We start from the raw sequence: 14,646 nt of genomic DNA, 5'->3' as shown, positions 1-14,646 counted from the left end.
GCTACCTTGTCATTAGCAGCACAAGGGTGTGGTAAGACAAGCTGTCTGCCCTCAATTTCAGTATCTGACCCTGCTCTGGCCCATGGCAGCTCAGAACCACAATTGTACAGAAAATCCTGCTAATCACTGGACCGGAGCATGCTCAGTATACATGGAATATTTGGGGAATTTTGCAGCTAAAATCAAAGTAATCTCTACTGAGCATGGGCAAACTGTGACTTTTCAAAGACTTATTACTTGTCCAAATTTGGGCAAGTGTTTATAGGGACAGAAAAAGGCACATCCTGACATATTTCAAGTCCCTTCTCCAATGCACAGGGGCGCTAGAGCTTGTCAAGGAAAAGGTCACCAGAATTTTTTAACATGGACAAAACACCATATTTTCCCCTAGCCTTCTTCTTGGAAATGGTTGAACTTTTTTTCCAGAACAATTTAGCCTCAGGCAAAGACCCAGCATGGAAAATTTCAGCCCAAATATCTGAAGTCTTGTAAATTTATAAGTAATTGAAAACAGGGTGATATAATGAGAAGTGTCAGGAGACTTGAATAACAGGCAATGCTACCAGACCCTTGTATTATAATTAAACAGATGTCAATTTTATATATAGTAATTCCTAATTTTGTTAAAAAAATTGAGGACACTTACGTTCAACCTTTTTCTCCAGCATTGCCAAGTGATTTGCTACTTCAGTTTTCAGTTCATTAATATTAAACACCCTGGGAAAAAAAGTCAGATATGAAATATACTTTGTATCTATATGTATACAATAAAGAAAAGATTTTGTACTAGAAACCACACACCAGTTTCAAAGGGTAGACCAAGGAATGACATTTAACATCAAGTAAAGAACAGCAAAATCTGTGCTGAATGTACAACCTTGAAGAAAGATGTGCACATTCAAAGGCTCTGGAGAGTCCATGTATATTAAAAGAGAATGCTATAGTTATGGCTCTGAGAAAATGAAGTCATATCCCATCTTCCAGTAGATACTTGTTATCATGCCCCTTAGGGAAGCAAAACTAAATTGATGGTGCTTCAAGACCAGCATACAGGTATCTGTACACCTTTGAAGCTCTTTTTTCTTTCAATCATATTGGTGGCTTACAGAGATATAGCAGAATTGATCCCTCTTACTGAAGCCAGAAAGGATAAAATAAGCATCTGTAAAAACTTTCAGAATTGTTATCTGGTGGAAGAAAAATGTGCACGTCAAAATCGATAAACAAGTGCTGAGCCTACAAAACTAAACAAAGATGCACTTTTTTTGCTGCCAATAAGATGATGGAAGCACAATTAAATCAATTAACCTTTCATTTCTTGTGCAAATACCATCCAAATTCCATCTTGGCATAAGCCTTGTGCATCTCCTCATTGCAGTCAATGGGAGTTGTATGGGCTGAGTCTGGCAGTAAGGCTGGAATTGTCAAGAGTTCTAAGGGTATGAGGTGCCCAACTCCCTTTGAATTCCAGTGGAAGTTGGGTGTCTCACTTCTTTAGCCCCCTTTGAAAGCCTTAGCCGGTGTCAATAAAAGAAATAGAACTTTGCATTCATAACAACGATGTAAAGTTTTTACCTTGAGAATTGTTCAGCAATCTGTGTCAGTACACTCTGGAACAATTCCTCTTTCTCTAAAAAACAAAATAATGGAAAAACATAGGACGCAGAACAGAAAAAAAGACAGTGAAGTCCGACACTGTATGCATTACTTCAACTTTAGGGCTTGGCAAATGCCACCCACCTGCTGCAACATGTGGAGGAACTTGATGGAGCCACCAGTGAAGGGGGACAGTCCCAGCAGTGCAGTAGGGATCTACTCATGGAAGGACCTCTCCCTTGGAGTCTCTGGTACATATTGGCCAGTTGGAGGGGAAAAGGGTGCTGATTGGCTAGCATTCCCCAGCTCCCAGGATTTAACCTGGAATGGGGAGCCATGTGCAGCCTCTTTGGACTTCATTCCTACAGCCCCACACTACCCACCCTGAACTAGGAGTGGGAATCTGGCCTGAGAGATGCTGCAGGCCTAGCTGATCGTCTGTTTAGAGGGGTCAGGAAAGATTTTTTTTCCTCCCATGGGCCAACTAGCAGAGGACCAGAGAATTTTTTGGCTTCTTTGCAGCACCTTCAAGCCACAGTGGGTTAACTAGGAATGCATTTGGTACTTAAAGGGGGTACTTTGAGTTGTTGATTCGTCACAATTTGCAGCTGGTTTCCTACATGGTTGCAAGGATAAAATAAACAGTTCCCAGAGATAAGAGACCTAGGATTTTGGCAATGGGTTTTTGGGACAAAGTGAGACGTTGGGGCCCTTGCGGGCAGTGTCCCCACCCTGCTGCACCCTTTGTTCCCCTTGTGGGAGTACATTTTGCTGGGACTCAGAATGAGCTGAGTCGGGGGGGTAGGCTGAGGAGTGCCTGCGCTGAGTTATGAGTGATGTGGTAGGAGCCCTAGAAATCTTGCACTGGAACCAACTAAATGCCTGGTATAGACGAGCAGGGGTGATGGTGGGTAGCATCCCTCCCCTCTGTTAAAGTTTAATAATATTTGTAGACTTTGGCTTAAAATCCATCCACGTGTCTGTCCTGTTTTTGTTGTGGGTCTGCATCAAAGAAACATATAGCAAAGCAGCTATTCTGGTGTCTTGAATATAACCATTCATTTTGGAACGGAACATAGATATGCCAGTGATGGTACCTTTCACTGTATTTGCTACTTCCTTGGTTCTACCACAGTCTCATGTCCCCTGGCTACAGGTTACAGCCAAGCTTTTCAAGAGAGGCTGGTCATTTTGGGACGCCCAACTTTAGATATTGGAAAAATATCTGATTTCCAGAAAGAATTCTGCACCTATCCTCTGATGATTAGAGCCCTTTCAGGTGTCTCAGGGTGGACACCCAAAACTGGAAGCACCCAAAATCACTAATCGCTTTTGAAAATCGTGGCCCACTTCCCTCCTTCTGGTTCACACAGGTTGCATTTACACTATAAACACACCATGTGAAGAACCCAGTAACAACATGTTAATGCTTCAACGTGGCTAAAGCACAGCTTGGGATCACACTGTAGTCCTATCTTTGGCACGGACTGTAAAAAGCAGCAAAGTTCAGTAACTTCTTAAATCTAGGAACTGTCATTCCATAACCATGCTGTATTCTAGGGTAGGTAATAGTAGCAGAAGCATCTTCTTTAAAAGGGCATAACACACCATTGCTAAATAAGGTCATTTTGCAGAGTTGGAGCTGGCTGGTTGACTGTGGAGTCTGTAGTTCATTTCAGCCACTGCCTGCAAAAACACTCCCCAGATATTGGCCTGTCCTCAGCTGTGCTTCACTACAATGTGGAAATAAACTGTATTACAGGAAACATAAAATCTTGATCTTTCTGGAGACCTAGGAAACCACTAGATCCTCTAGTTTGTTTTTTCTTTAAAAATTTTTAGGTAAATTTAGTGCTTGTGAAAGTTATTGACTAGTAGCATGATCTTAAATCAGGTAGAGTGCAAACAGCTGTAGTGAAAGTCTCCCACACGACACAGTAAATGGACCTCATGCCTGACCTGCAAATCTCTTTTACTTACTTCCCCAGAGACTGCTAGTTCTGCAGTGGTTTTGTTTTTAAACTTGTCTGCAGGAGGAGAGGAGACTGCTATATTCATTTGCTTTTGTAATCCAAACTAGGATTAAAATTCAGGTCCCCAAACAAGAAAAGCCAGTCAGTGTATTAATTTACTCTATTAGCTTTCCTCCAAAAATCCCATTTTAATTCTCTAGAAGGCCCGACACATGACATTGAAAAGGAAGTCAAACTATAAATGATAGGATAGCACTAGGGTTGCCAGGCTTTCAGATTTCAACTGGAATGCCCGGTAGAAAAGGGAACCTGGTGGCTCTGGTCAGCATTGCTGACCAGGCCATTAAAAGTCTGGTTGGTGGTGCTGCGGGGCTAAGGCAGGCTAGTCCCTACCTGTCCTGGCACTGCGCTGTGCCCCACAAACGCCAGCAGGTCCGGCTCCTAGGCGGATTGGCCGGGGGCTCAGCACGCTGCCCCAGCCCTGAGCACTGGCTCTGCACTCCCATTTGCTGGGAACCATGGGCAATGGAAGCTGAGGGGGTGGTGCCTGCAGGTGAGAGCAGTGTGTGGCGCCTCCTGGCTCCCCCACCTAGGACCTGGACCTCCTGGCCTCTTCCGGGGCACAGCGCAGCATGAAGCCAGGACAGGCAGAGAGCCTGCCTTAGCCCCGCTGCGCCACTGACCAGGAGCTGCCTGAGGTAAGTCCACACCCAAACCCCAACCTCCCACCCCAGCCCTAAGCCCCCTCAAACCCACAGCCCCCTCCTGAACCCCAACCCTCTGCCTCAACCGAGAGCCCCCTCCACACCCTGAACCCCAAACTCCTGCCCCAGCGTGGAGTCCCCTCCTGCACCCCAAACCTCTCATCTCTGGCCCCACCACAGAGATTGTACCCCCAGCCAGAGCCCTCACCCCCTCCTGCACCCCAACCTCCTGCTCCAGCCCAGTGAAAGTGAGTGAGGGTGGAGGAGAGTGAGCCACTGAGGGAGGGAGAATGTAGTGAGCAGGGAGGGAGAGGGGCTTGGGGAAGGGGTGGGGCTAGGGTGTTTGGTTTTGTGTGAGTAAAAAATTGGCAACCCTAGACAGCACTGAGTGATTTGACCAGGTAACTAGAAAACAGCAAGTAAAATTCCTTGCTTTTGTACATATTAAAAAACAGCCTAAAACCTACAGAAGTGGTGTCCATGTTCACAAGTAAAACACATTGCTAATTCTGCAATGGGAGGAAAGCAATACACCAAACATTGAGACCAATTCTTATTGCAGGAGAGAATTCTAGCCCTTTACTGTTCTTTATGACAAGACAACTACAGCAAGTACATTTTAGACACATAGGAAAGGTTCACACTGTACCTTGGCTTTACAATGCTTAGTACTGTACTGCAGTGGTTGACATGGTAGCAAACCTTAAGACAGATAAGTAAGGAGCAACTTTCCAAGACGCTGATGTTTGACGGCATGAAAGACATTCAGGATATACTTGCCTTTGACAATTTCCAGTAAATAATTATTGCAATAAAAATTAAGAGCTACCATACTGGGGAAGACCCTTGATCCAACTTGTCTAGTATCCTTTCTATTCCTGACAGTGGGTAACTGCTCTAGTTATGAAATGCCATACTATAGGGATATTATTTTTTATTTATGCTTATGCCCTGAAGCATGAAAGGTGACAGCCAAATTATATCCTCCCTAGTATAGCTGCAGAAGCTATATCCATCACCTATATCTACACACATAGATCTATCATCTATATGTACACCCACACATGCACATATTATATATATATATATATATATATATATATATATATATATAAATGTTTAAGGGCAGATCCTCAGCTGATATAAAGTGTCATAGCTCCACAGAAAATCAATGGACCTATGACAGTTTACACCAATTGAGGATCCATCCCAAACTCTTTGTTTTGGCTATTTATTCAAATGTAATGTAACCAATAGAGAAGAAATCAGCAATAGACATTTTAAAGTAGAACAGGCCTATAATTCTAAAAGGAAATCTTGGGTAAATATTTTTAAAGCATTTAAATAACTTACATGTCTAAGCATCATTTTCAAAAGTAATTTAAGTACTATTAAAAATACTTAACTCTTGTCAGAAATGTTATGATCCTCACTGGCCTTGATATCCTTTGCTGGCATTTGGTTTGGTTTTTAAGCTGTATTTACTGACATTCAGTAAACTATAAATATGTATGAAAAAGAAATAACTTAGGACAAGAGTCTGTAGCGTGAATGCAAATTAAGTAAGATGGAGCTTTTGAAATAATATTAAACATAAATGTGTCCAAAGTTTTGGATTAAATGAGGTAAATCTAAAAAGTAAACATGGAAGATGTACTGTTGTTGACATTGCTTGGGAGATAACCTACTTCTACATTAGATTTTTCTACTCACGCTTTAATTTTTACCTCTGTGTACATGGCTTATGCCTTCTTCCCCATTCAAGCATGGACTTAAGTGAGAAGCATTAACACCTATGCATCCCACCTGCAGTAGAGACCACCTAACTAATCTGTACATTCTGCTTTACCAATATGCTACAGGCAATAATTTATTCCTTGCATCATCATAGCACCCAGCAGCTCCAGTCAAGGCCAGTCATAGTCTCAGTATTTTCAAGTAAAACCTGAATCACAGAGCTGTGTTCTAAACCATTGATAATGCAGCAGGACAGCAAAGTCACAGTGAGCAACTTGCCTTGTACTGCACAAACATCCTTAGGATAAAGCAGATAAGTGTATAATCCTGAAGTGTTACTCCTGCGGGAATTCTCTGCCAAAAAATTAAGAATTCTGCACACAATATTTTAAAATTATGCACATTATAATCACACCAATTTCAATTTTTTGGTAATTTATTTCAAAATGCCTGTCAGCAAATATGTCTGTTACAATACAGACAACAAAAATGATTCAGGAAATATTTTTTGACAAATAGATTCATTACTAGGCATATTAATGCAGAACTCTGAGTAATAATTAATTTAAACTACAATACAGAACCATATTGCCATACTCCTCAGAAGCAGTGTAAAGGTTTCGGGGAGCCCAGGGTAACAGAGGAGCTGAAGGAGAGGGAAGTAATTGCTGGAGGAGGAGGCTGGGTGTGAACTTGGAGGGTTGTTGGGGGTGTGGGTGGGAGATTGTTAGAGAGCGTTCCCCATGCAGACCCTGACTGACCCCTATCTTCTCTCATTCATTCAGGCACATCTGCCCCTGTCCACATGTGTTCCTGTACCCCCGCAAAGCCAGCCCCCCCCACATATGTCTCTGCAGTCCCCTCACTCTGCCCCATGTGTTCCTGTACCCCCATCCTTATTCAGTCCCTACCTCAGTCTGTGCCCCCCACTAGCCCTTCTGAACCCCAATCTGTGACCCCCCAGCAGCTCCATGTGCCATACCCTATTCAACCCTCCATACCCCTTGCCTTCTGACCTGGCCCCATGGGTAGGGCACTGTGAGGAACGCAGCCTCTTCTCTTCCCTTCCTTATCCGCAGTTGGGGCTGCTCCCACCCCAGAGTGGCTGCTCTCTGTTCTGGCACACAGTGGCCCCTAGTGGGTGAAAGGCATAACTGAAGCACTTCTTGGCAGAATGTATTTTCTGCTGAGAAAAAAATATTCTGCACTGCACTCGAATTCTGTGTGTACGCTGTGGTGCAGAATTCACACAGGAGTAGTCTCTACACAGCAAAAACTCCTAATGGAGTAATGGGAATCTTGCCAACATAAGGATGGCAGGATCAGGCCACTAAATTTATATTATATGGTAACATATTAATTTATTTATTTAAAAAAACAGACTTTCTTTAAAAAATCCTTAGTATACGTTAAAAAGTTGCTAATCTTTAAAAAATGTAAGTGCATGAAGTGCTAATATGAAGTGCCAGGTTCACAGCTCTGGAGAATGGAGTCCTCTGAGTATCCATAGGACAGAGAGACCACTGGCATTTGCAGTACAAACTTCCCAAGCACTTTCCCCTGAAAATCAAACCTAACCCTTGAAAATCAAACCTAACTCTACAGCCGTGTCTACAGTAGGGAATTAAAATGTAAAAATCCCACTATTGCCAGCACTGGTTCAGCTCCACTGTTGTTAGCAACTTTGGAAGTCCTAGTGTAGACAGCTCTTTTGTCTCCAGCAGCTGTGTCAATTAAACTTTCTCTGCAGAGTAGTTCAGGTCTCCTTTATCTAGTAAATCCCCAGACTCTTTGTTGAGATTAACCACAAGACCATGCAATTAGTGTTTGAAAGAGCAAGTGATTCTTAAACAAGATACTAGATTTCAAGAAATAGATTCTTTTAGTTAGTTTTAAAAAAGTAAAATGACAAAATGATGCTAATATAATCCCCTGTCTTCCACAAATGAAGTCCAGTAGCAATATGTTATATTTCTTTCAATCTCTCCTGGAAATGCAAGATAAACATTTTATATTCTCTCATATGTTTTAAATCTATTTTTAATATATTGGCACACACACATTTATACCTTAAGCGTAAAGAACATATTGGCATTTCTAACAGCTGCCTCTTGTACTTTTCTGATATATCAAGATGCATCATAAATATAACATAGACAACGCAAAATATGTTTTGGAAAAGAATCAGTTGTATACACATGTAAGAAATAGATATCAAATATTTAAAATATATTTCTTTACAACAGCTTTTGTTTCCTTTGAAAGCATCCATTATCACTAGGCTACTCTTCAAAATATTACAGTTAATTATGAGAGATAGCAGTAATACTTGTCCGGAACATTTGCTTTTATTTCCCAAATGATTTGATTATTACATGATTGTGACTCTAAAATGGGACAAGCACATAGTACTCTGAAAGTCTAGGATCTAATTCATGCTCTGTTGTGTTTTTATTTTATTCGATTCCCAGGTTGAGTGACCCGAAGAGCAAATAAAAAGATTTGTTCCATTACAGGGAATAGTTTTCAGTTATCCCAGAAAGGGTTTAAAACTGCTGTTGAAAATCAAAGAGCTGAAACAAAACAAATAATAGTTATTTAAAATTCCAGGAAAGCTTCATCTCTACTTACCATATACAATGCCTGGAATGCTACAAGTCCAGCAGTAAGAATAAATACAGAAACCCGTGTACCCTGAATTCAGCGCCTCTCAGGTCTGTCTCAATGGCTGTAGCATACAAGAGAGTGACAAGTTGCTTTTAAAAACCAACTCAGTAACAAAACTAGACATTCTATTTTCACTCCTTCCGCCTGTCAAAACTCACTGAGAGTACCAGGACATTCTAATCCAGGGAACAGTCAACTGCAATGTGATGTTTATAAATGTAATAAATGACTTTCAAAACAAAATGTATGTTTTTATAACCCTAGAGTACAGTAAAGATATATGACTAACAATGGCACTTCCTCTCATCTTAAAGAGACAAAGCATCATTACTTTTCAACATTTTAATCAAGAACGCTATAATTGCTTGTTGCAAAAAAATTTTGAGATTTATGCAGACACCATTTATAATGCTCAAAGGCATTTAGGACCCTACTTCCCATTGAAATCAATGAGTGTTAGGTGTCTAAAAACCTTTGAGGATTTGCATTTCTGTGTCTCAGTTTCCCATCTGTAAAATGAGGATAATAATAATCCTTCCATTCTCCTATCCTCTGTTTGTTGTGTCTATTGAGCTCTTTTGGGCAGGGAATGGCTCTTACTATGGGCCAGATTGCAATCTCCCTGCTCATGCTGAGTACTGCTTTACGCCATCAGTAATCTCATGATTTCATTGCAACTCCTTGTGTAACTCAATGTGCATCAGGATATCACAATCTGACCTTACATGCATGCACACTGCATAGCACAATGGTGTCCCAGGCTTCATTAGGGCCTCTTGCTCCTACTGGAACACAAACATGAAATGTAATTGTCACCTTCATTCTGAAATTCACATTTACAAAAGTGGGATATGGTTTTGCAAAACGTTTTTGCATAATTTGCAAAGGACTTCAGTTTTGCTCCCCAACATTTTGCAAGTGAAAACCAGAAGGTTTACACCCATCTAATGATATTGCAGTAAACTAATGCTGCACAGTTTACAGGCAAAATTTAACTCTTCCTGCACCTATCTGTTGCCTATTCTTCACTTGCTCTGTGTAGGGCTCTTGGCAAGGTTTCCTGTATGACAGCAATGGGAATTCATCCCCAAATGAGGGCATGATATTCAGCAGTGCTTCCACAGCACAGATATGAGATCTGCAATATAAGATCAGAGAGGAGGATTTTAGGTTGACTTACTGGGGTGTCTACACCATGCTGGGTCACTCTGCCATCGATTTAGCAGGTCTTTTCTAGACCCAGTAAGCCCTGGTCTACACTGGGTGGAGGGTCGACCTAAGATATGCAACTTCAGCTATGAGAATAGATTGTTGTAGCTGAAGTCAGCGTATCTTAGGTCAACTTACCTGGCAGTGAGGACAGTGGCGAGTCGACCGCTGCGCTGCCGCTCCCCCGTCAACTCCGCTTCCGCCTTTCGTGAGCTGGAGTTCCGGAGTCGACGGGAAGGGTGTTCGAGGATTGATTTATCCACATCTACACAAGATGTGATAAATCAATCCCTGATAGATTGATCACTACCCACGGAATATCTGCCCTAAATTGCTACCCGGTGCATTGATCACAGCAATGTTGATCCTGCAATAGTTTAGACATAGCCTATTTGTGGAGGGCCTTACTCCTCCCTCTGGCCCCAGACAGCTACTGCAGCCTACAGGTATAGGGAGGCAGAAGCAGGGATCTTATAGACTTTAAGGTCAGAAGGGACCATTATGATCATCTAGTCTGACTCCTGAACAGTGCAGGCCACAGAATCTCACCCACCCACTCCTGTAACAACCCCCTAATCTATGTCTGAGCTATTGAAGTCCTCAAATCGTGGTTTAAAGACCTCAAGGTGCAGAGAATCCTCCAGCAAGTGACCCGAGTCCCATGCTGCAGAGGAAGGTGAAAAACTCCCAGGGCCTCTGCCAATCTTCCCTGGAGGAAAATTCCTTCCTGACCCCAAATATGGTGATCAGTTAAACCCTGAGCATGCGGGCAAGACTCACTAGCCAGCACCCAGGAAAATTCTCTGTACTAACTCAGATCCCAGCCCATCTAACATCCCATCACAGACCATCAGGCATATTTACCTGCTAGGGAGAGGGAGAGATAGCTCAGTGGTTTGAGCATTGGCCTGCTAAACTTAGGGTTATGAGCTCAGCCCTTGAGGGGGCCACTTAGGGATCTGGGGCAAAATCAGTACTTGGTCCTGCTAGTGAAGGCAGGGGGCTGGACTCAATGATCCTTCAGGGTCCCTTCCAGTTCTAGGAGATGAGTATATCTCCATTATATTATATAATCAAAGATGAATTAATTGCCAAATTTAGGCTATCCCATCATACCATCCCTTCCATAAACTTATCAAGCTTAGTCTTGAAGCCAGATATGTCTTTTGCTCTCACTACTTCCCTGCCCCCAAACTTCACTCCTCTAATGGTTAGAAACCTTCATCTAATTTCAAGTCTAAACTTCCTAGTGTCCAGTTTATATCCATTTGTCCTTGTGTCCACATCGGTACTAAGCTTAAATAATTCCTCTTTCTCCCTGATATTTATCCCTCTGATATATTTATAAAGAGCAATCAAATCTCCCCTCAGCCTTCTTTTAGTTGGGCTAAACAAGCCAAGCTCTTTGAGTCTCCTTTCATGTGACAGGTTTTCCATTCCTCGAATCATCCTAGTAGCCCTTCTCTGTACCTGTTCCAGTTTGAATTCATCCTTCTTAAATATGGGACACCAGAACTGCACACAATATTCCAGATGAGGTCTCACCAGTGCCTTGTATAACAGTACTAACACCTCCTTATCTTTACTGGAAATACCTCGCCTGATGCATCCTAAAAACACATTTGCTTTTTTAACGGCCATATCACATTGGCGCCCCATAGTAATCCTGTGATCAACCAATACTCGGAGGTCCTTCTCCTCCTCTGTTACTTCCAACTGATGTGGATCTTACCACTTCCCACCCCTTTCTACAGACTTGCTCATGGAGCGGGAGGAGTAGCAGGCAATTTGGTCCTGCTCCCCTGAAAAACAGTTAGAATTGCAACCTGAGCAGGTCAAAGCAGGGGGTGTGGGGGGCAGGCTGACTTACCGCACCACACTTCCCTAGGTGGCCAAGCAAGGCCTGTGATAATCTCGCCCTAAGGACCAGAATCAGGCTGGATAATTTCTGCCCTACTGTCCCATCCTCAACACACCTACCGGAGCTTGTGCCTCTGCCCATCTCACAGTCAGGATTTCTCTCCAAGTATTTTGTTTTGATAAGGAGGATAGTCCTTCCAAATGTAAAAGATCCGAAGAACAAAAGCCTTAAAAATGGGCACAATGAGAGCTGGTTGGGAATTTTTTGACAAAATGTTTTTTCATTGGAAAATACCAATTCATCAAAGCCAAAACTTTCCATGGACGCAAACCTTTGGATGGGAATGTTGCTGAGGTCTAAGCTGGAATTTCTAGGAACAAGAGAGACCCTTCGCATAAAGGCATTTGATTAGGGCCCTCACCTGGGATATGGAAGACCCAGGTTCAAATGCCTGTTCTGAGGTAGAGATACCTCCCAGATTCCAGCTAAGTCCCCCAATCACTGGACTATAAAGTCAGTCTCAATTTCTCATGTTGGACTTTGCAGAAATAATTAATAATCACAGGACCAGAGAACTCAGGCAGAGCATGGGTTTAAACCTGCATCTCCCGCATCCCAAGAGAGGACCCTAACCACTAGTCCATTCTCTTGCTCAAGGTCTCTTGCTCTGCCTCTCTGAAAATTATTAAAAAGTCATAGTTTTGTTCCACTGCAGAACAAAAACAAATTCTGAAACCTTGAAATTTTTCACAAAATTAAATCCTCATTTTGTAGTCAGCTCTAATTCTGACCCCAAATCCACTGCAGTTAATCATCTAAGATTGCTCTACAAGTTCATTAGGGCTGAAACTTCAAACCCTTTCTGGGGTGAGTAATCTCTTTGCAAGTTACAGTAGCTGCTGTTGGATTTACACTGGCAAACCCGAGATCAGAGTCCAGCCCATGGGCTACTTGTGTGAGTAAGTTATGTAGGGAATAGCTTTGCAGGATGGGGATCTTTTTCCTGAAGCTATTGTTTAGAATGAGCATGTCACACTCTTGCATAAGTTTTAAGAGTTATCTTGGTACTTAAATTAAAATAGATCATATATGTAGATTCAGGCATTGTGACAAGTTTCTGTCATTTCACAAATAACGAACAGGTACAAGGAAGATAGTGTCTATATATAACCATTCAAAAAAATCTGTGGGTCTCACTTATATATCATCAATGGGCTCATCAATCAGCAAGGCAGGTATATAAATAGATTTGCACACAGGTCTCCTACCAGGCAGCTACATTAATCATGGGCTACAGAAATCATGGGCTTTCTTCCCTGAGTGGTTGATAACAAGCTAATTGAAAAGGCAAATAAAGAGCAACATTCTTCGCCCTTTGTCCGGTCAACAGACTATGAAATGCACTAGTAACTCTTCTTAATGCTGAGGCTCTGTAGAAAGAAGTGGTAAAAGGCATTGATTGCCCTGTGTGTTGGTCTAGATCTCACCTCAGTTGATAAGACAAAGAGTCTACTGACCTCTTTACATTTCAATATGCAGTCCAAGTTTGGCATGAGGTTACTTTGTTACCCTTTTCCCAAGAACCTGTCTGACTGAGCTAGTGATAGTGGCACTAGGAAAAGCTCAGAAGTGAATTCGGTGCATCTAAGCAATGATAGATCAGAGGCCTCAAAAAGAAAATGCTAGAGGAATTTAGTTTTATTGTTTTCCTCAAGGGTCACAATTCTGTAGGATTTGCTCTTCAGCATAATTTAACAGGCATCTATCGTATTAAGAAGTGCTTGAGCTTTAGTTGTTGCACAACCCTATGGTCATGAATCTGTGAGTCCTAAGACCATTTTAACTTCAGGAATAAGACAGATTTCTGCAATGCGAAGACAGCAAAGCTACTTGTGATAGAACAGTACTCACTGGAGTTAATGGAGGATGCCCCTATTATGTGACTGCAGTCCTGACCCATGTGACTATGGCCGGGACAAAGACTGGCCTCTTACCAGTACTCCTGTGCATCACACCTTTACACCATGTCTATACTACAAACTTTGGTTGATGCAAGTTATGTCAGAGTAAAGCTGCTGCAGTTAGTATACGCTTATGCATGCATACTTGTCTCCTTGCATCGGCAGTGTGTGGTAATCACCAGGAGTGCTTGTACTGATGCACAACTACTGGCTCAGTAGGTGCAGAATGACAGTTCAATGTGCTTTTGGTAGATTATGGGGTCGTTGGTGTTGTTTACTCACAAGATTGGATTTCAGTGAGAAAAACATCCCAACAGTTATAGCTGCCTGCTGTGCCCTGCATAATAGCTGTGAAGCAAAGGGGGAAAATGTTGCTGCTGGAGTGGAGGGTAAAGCAGCTGTCTGCCAGACACAAGGGCTATTAGAAGATCTCAAGGTGGAGCTATGTGGCTCAGGGAGGCTTTGAAAGAGCACCTTTTTATCAGTGAGCCACAGTAACGTGGTGTAGTGAGCTGTGCTCTACCTGGTCCTGCAGTGTGGGGGCCTGTTAGGAATTGTGTGACGTTTGGTGTACATCTATGCATATAACACTGTCAATATACCTATTCATTTTGTGCTGCTTGCTGTACATTTATGATTATTACACTGTGTGTGTTTGTCACTGATCCTGTGAGTTGTGTCACACTATGCAGGATGAATATAGGCAAATAACACAGGAATGCAGGGGCAAGATTAGAAAGGCAAAGGCACAAAATGAGCTCAAACTAGCTATGAGAATAAAAGGAAACAAGAAGACTTTTTATCAATACATTAGAAGCAAGAGGAAGACTAAGGACAGGGTAGGCCCACTGCTCAATGAGGAGGAAGAAACAGTAACAGGGAACTTGGAAATGGCAGAGATGCTTAATGACTTCTTTGTTTCGGTCTTCACTGAGAAG

At 42.3% G+C, this 14,646-nt stretch overlaps 1 protein-coding gene across 1 annotated transcript in view; it reads right to left on the bottom strand.

Moving 5' to 3' along the window:
• Positions 1 to 14,646, bottom strand: part of PDE9A (phosphodiesterase 9A) — a 91,530-nt gene that overhangs the window by 49,377 nt on the left and 27,507 nt on the right. Inside the window, exons 5-6 of the mRNA XM_032763579.2 lie at positions 1,576 to 1,630; positions 647 to 717 (exon numbers count right to left, since the gene is read on the bottom strand). Coding sequence (XP_032619470.1) covers positions 647 to 717; positions 1,576 to 1,630 — 126 coding nt within the window. The remainder of the gene's footprint in view (positions 1 to 646; positions 718 to 1,575; positions 1,631 to 14,646) is intronic.

This window comes from Chelonoidis abingdonii, chromosome 1 (assembly GCF_003597395.2).
Source record: "Chelonoidis abingdonii isolate Lonesome George chromosome 1, CheloAbing_2.0, whole genome shotgun sequence".
NCBI lineage: Eukaryota > Metazoa > Chordata > Testudines > Testudinidae > Chelonoidis > Chelonoidis abingdonii.
The sequence above is the reverse complement of the archived record's forward strand: the minus strand, read 5'-3'. Positions and strand labels throughout refer to the sequence as shown.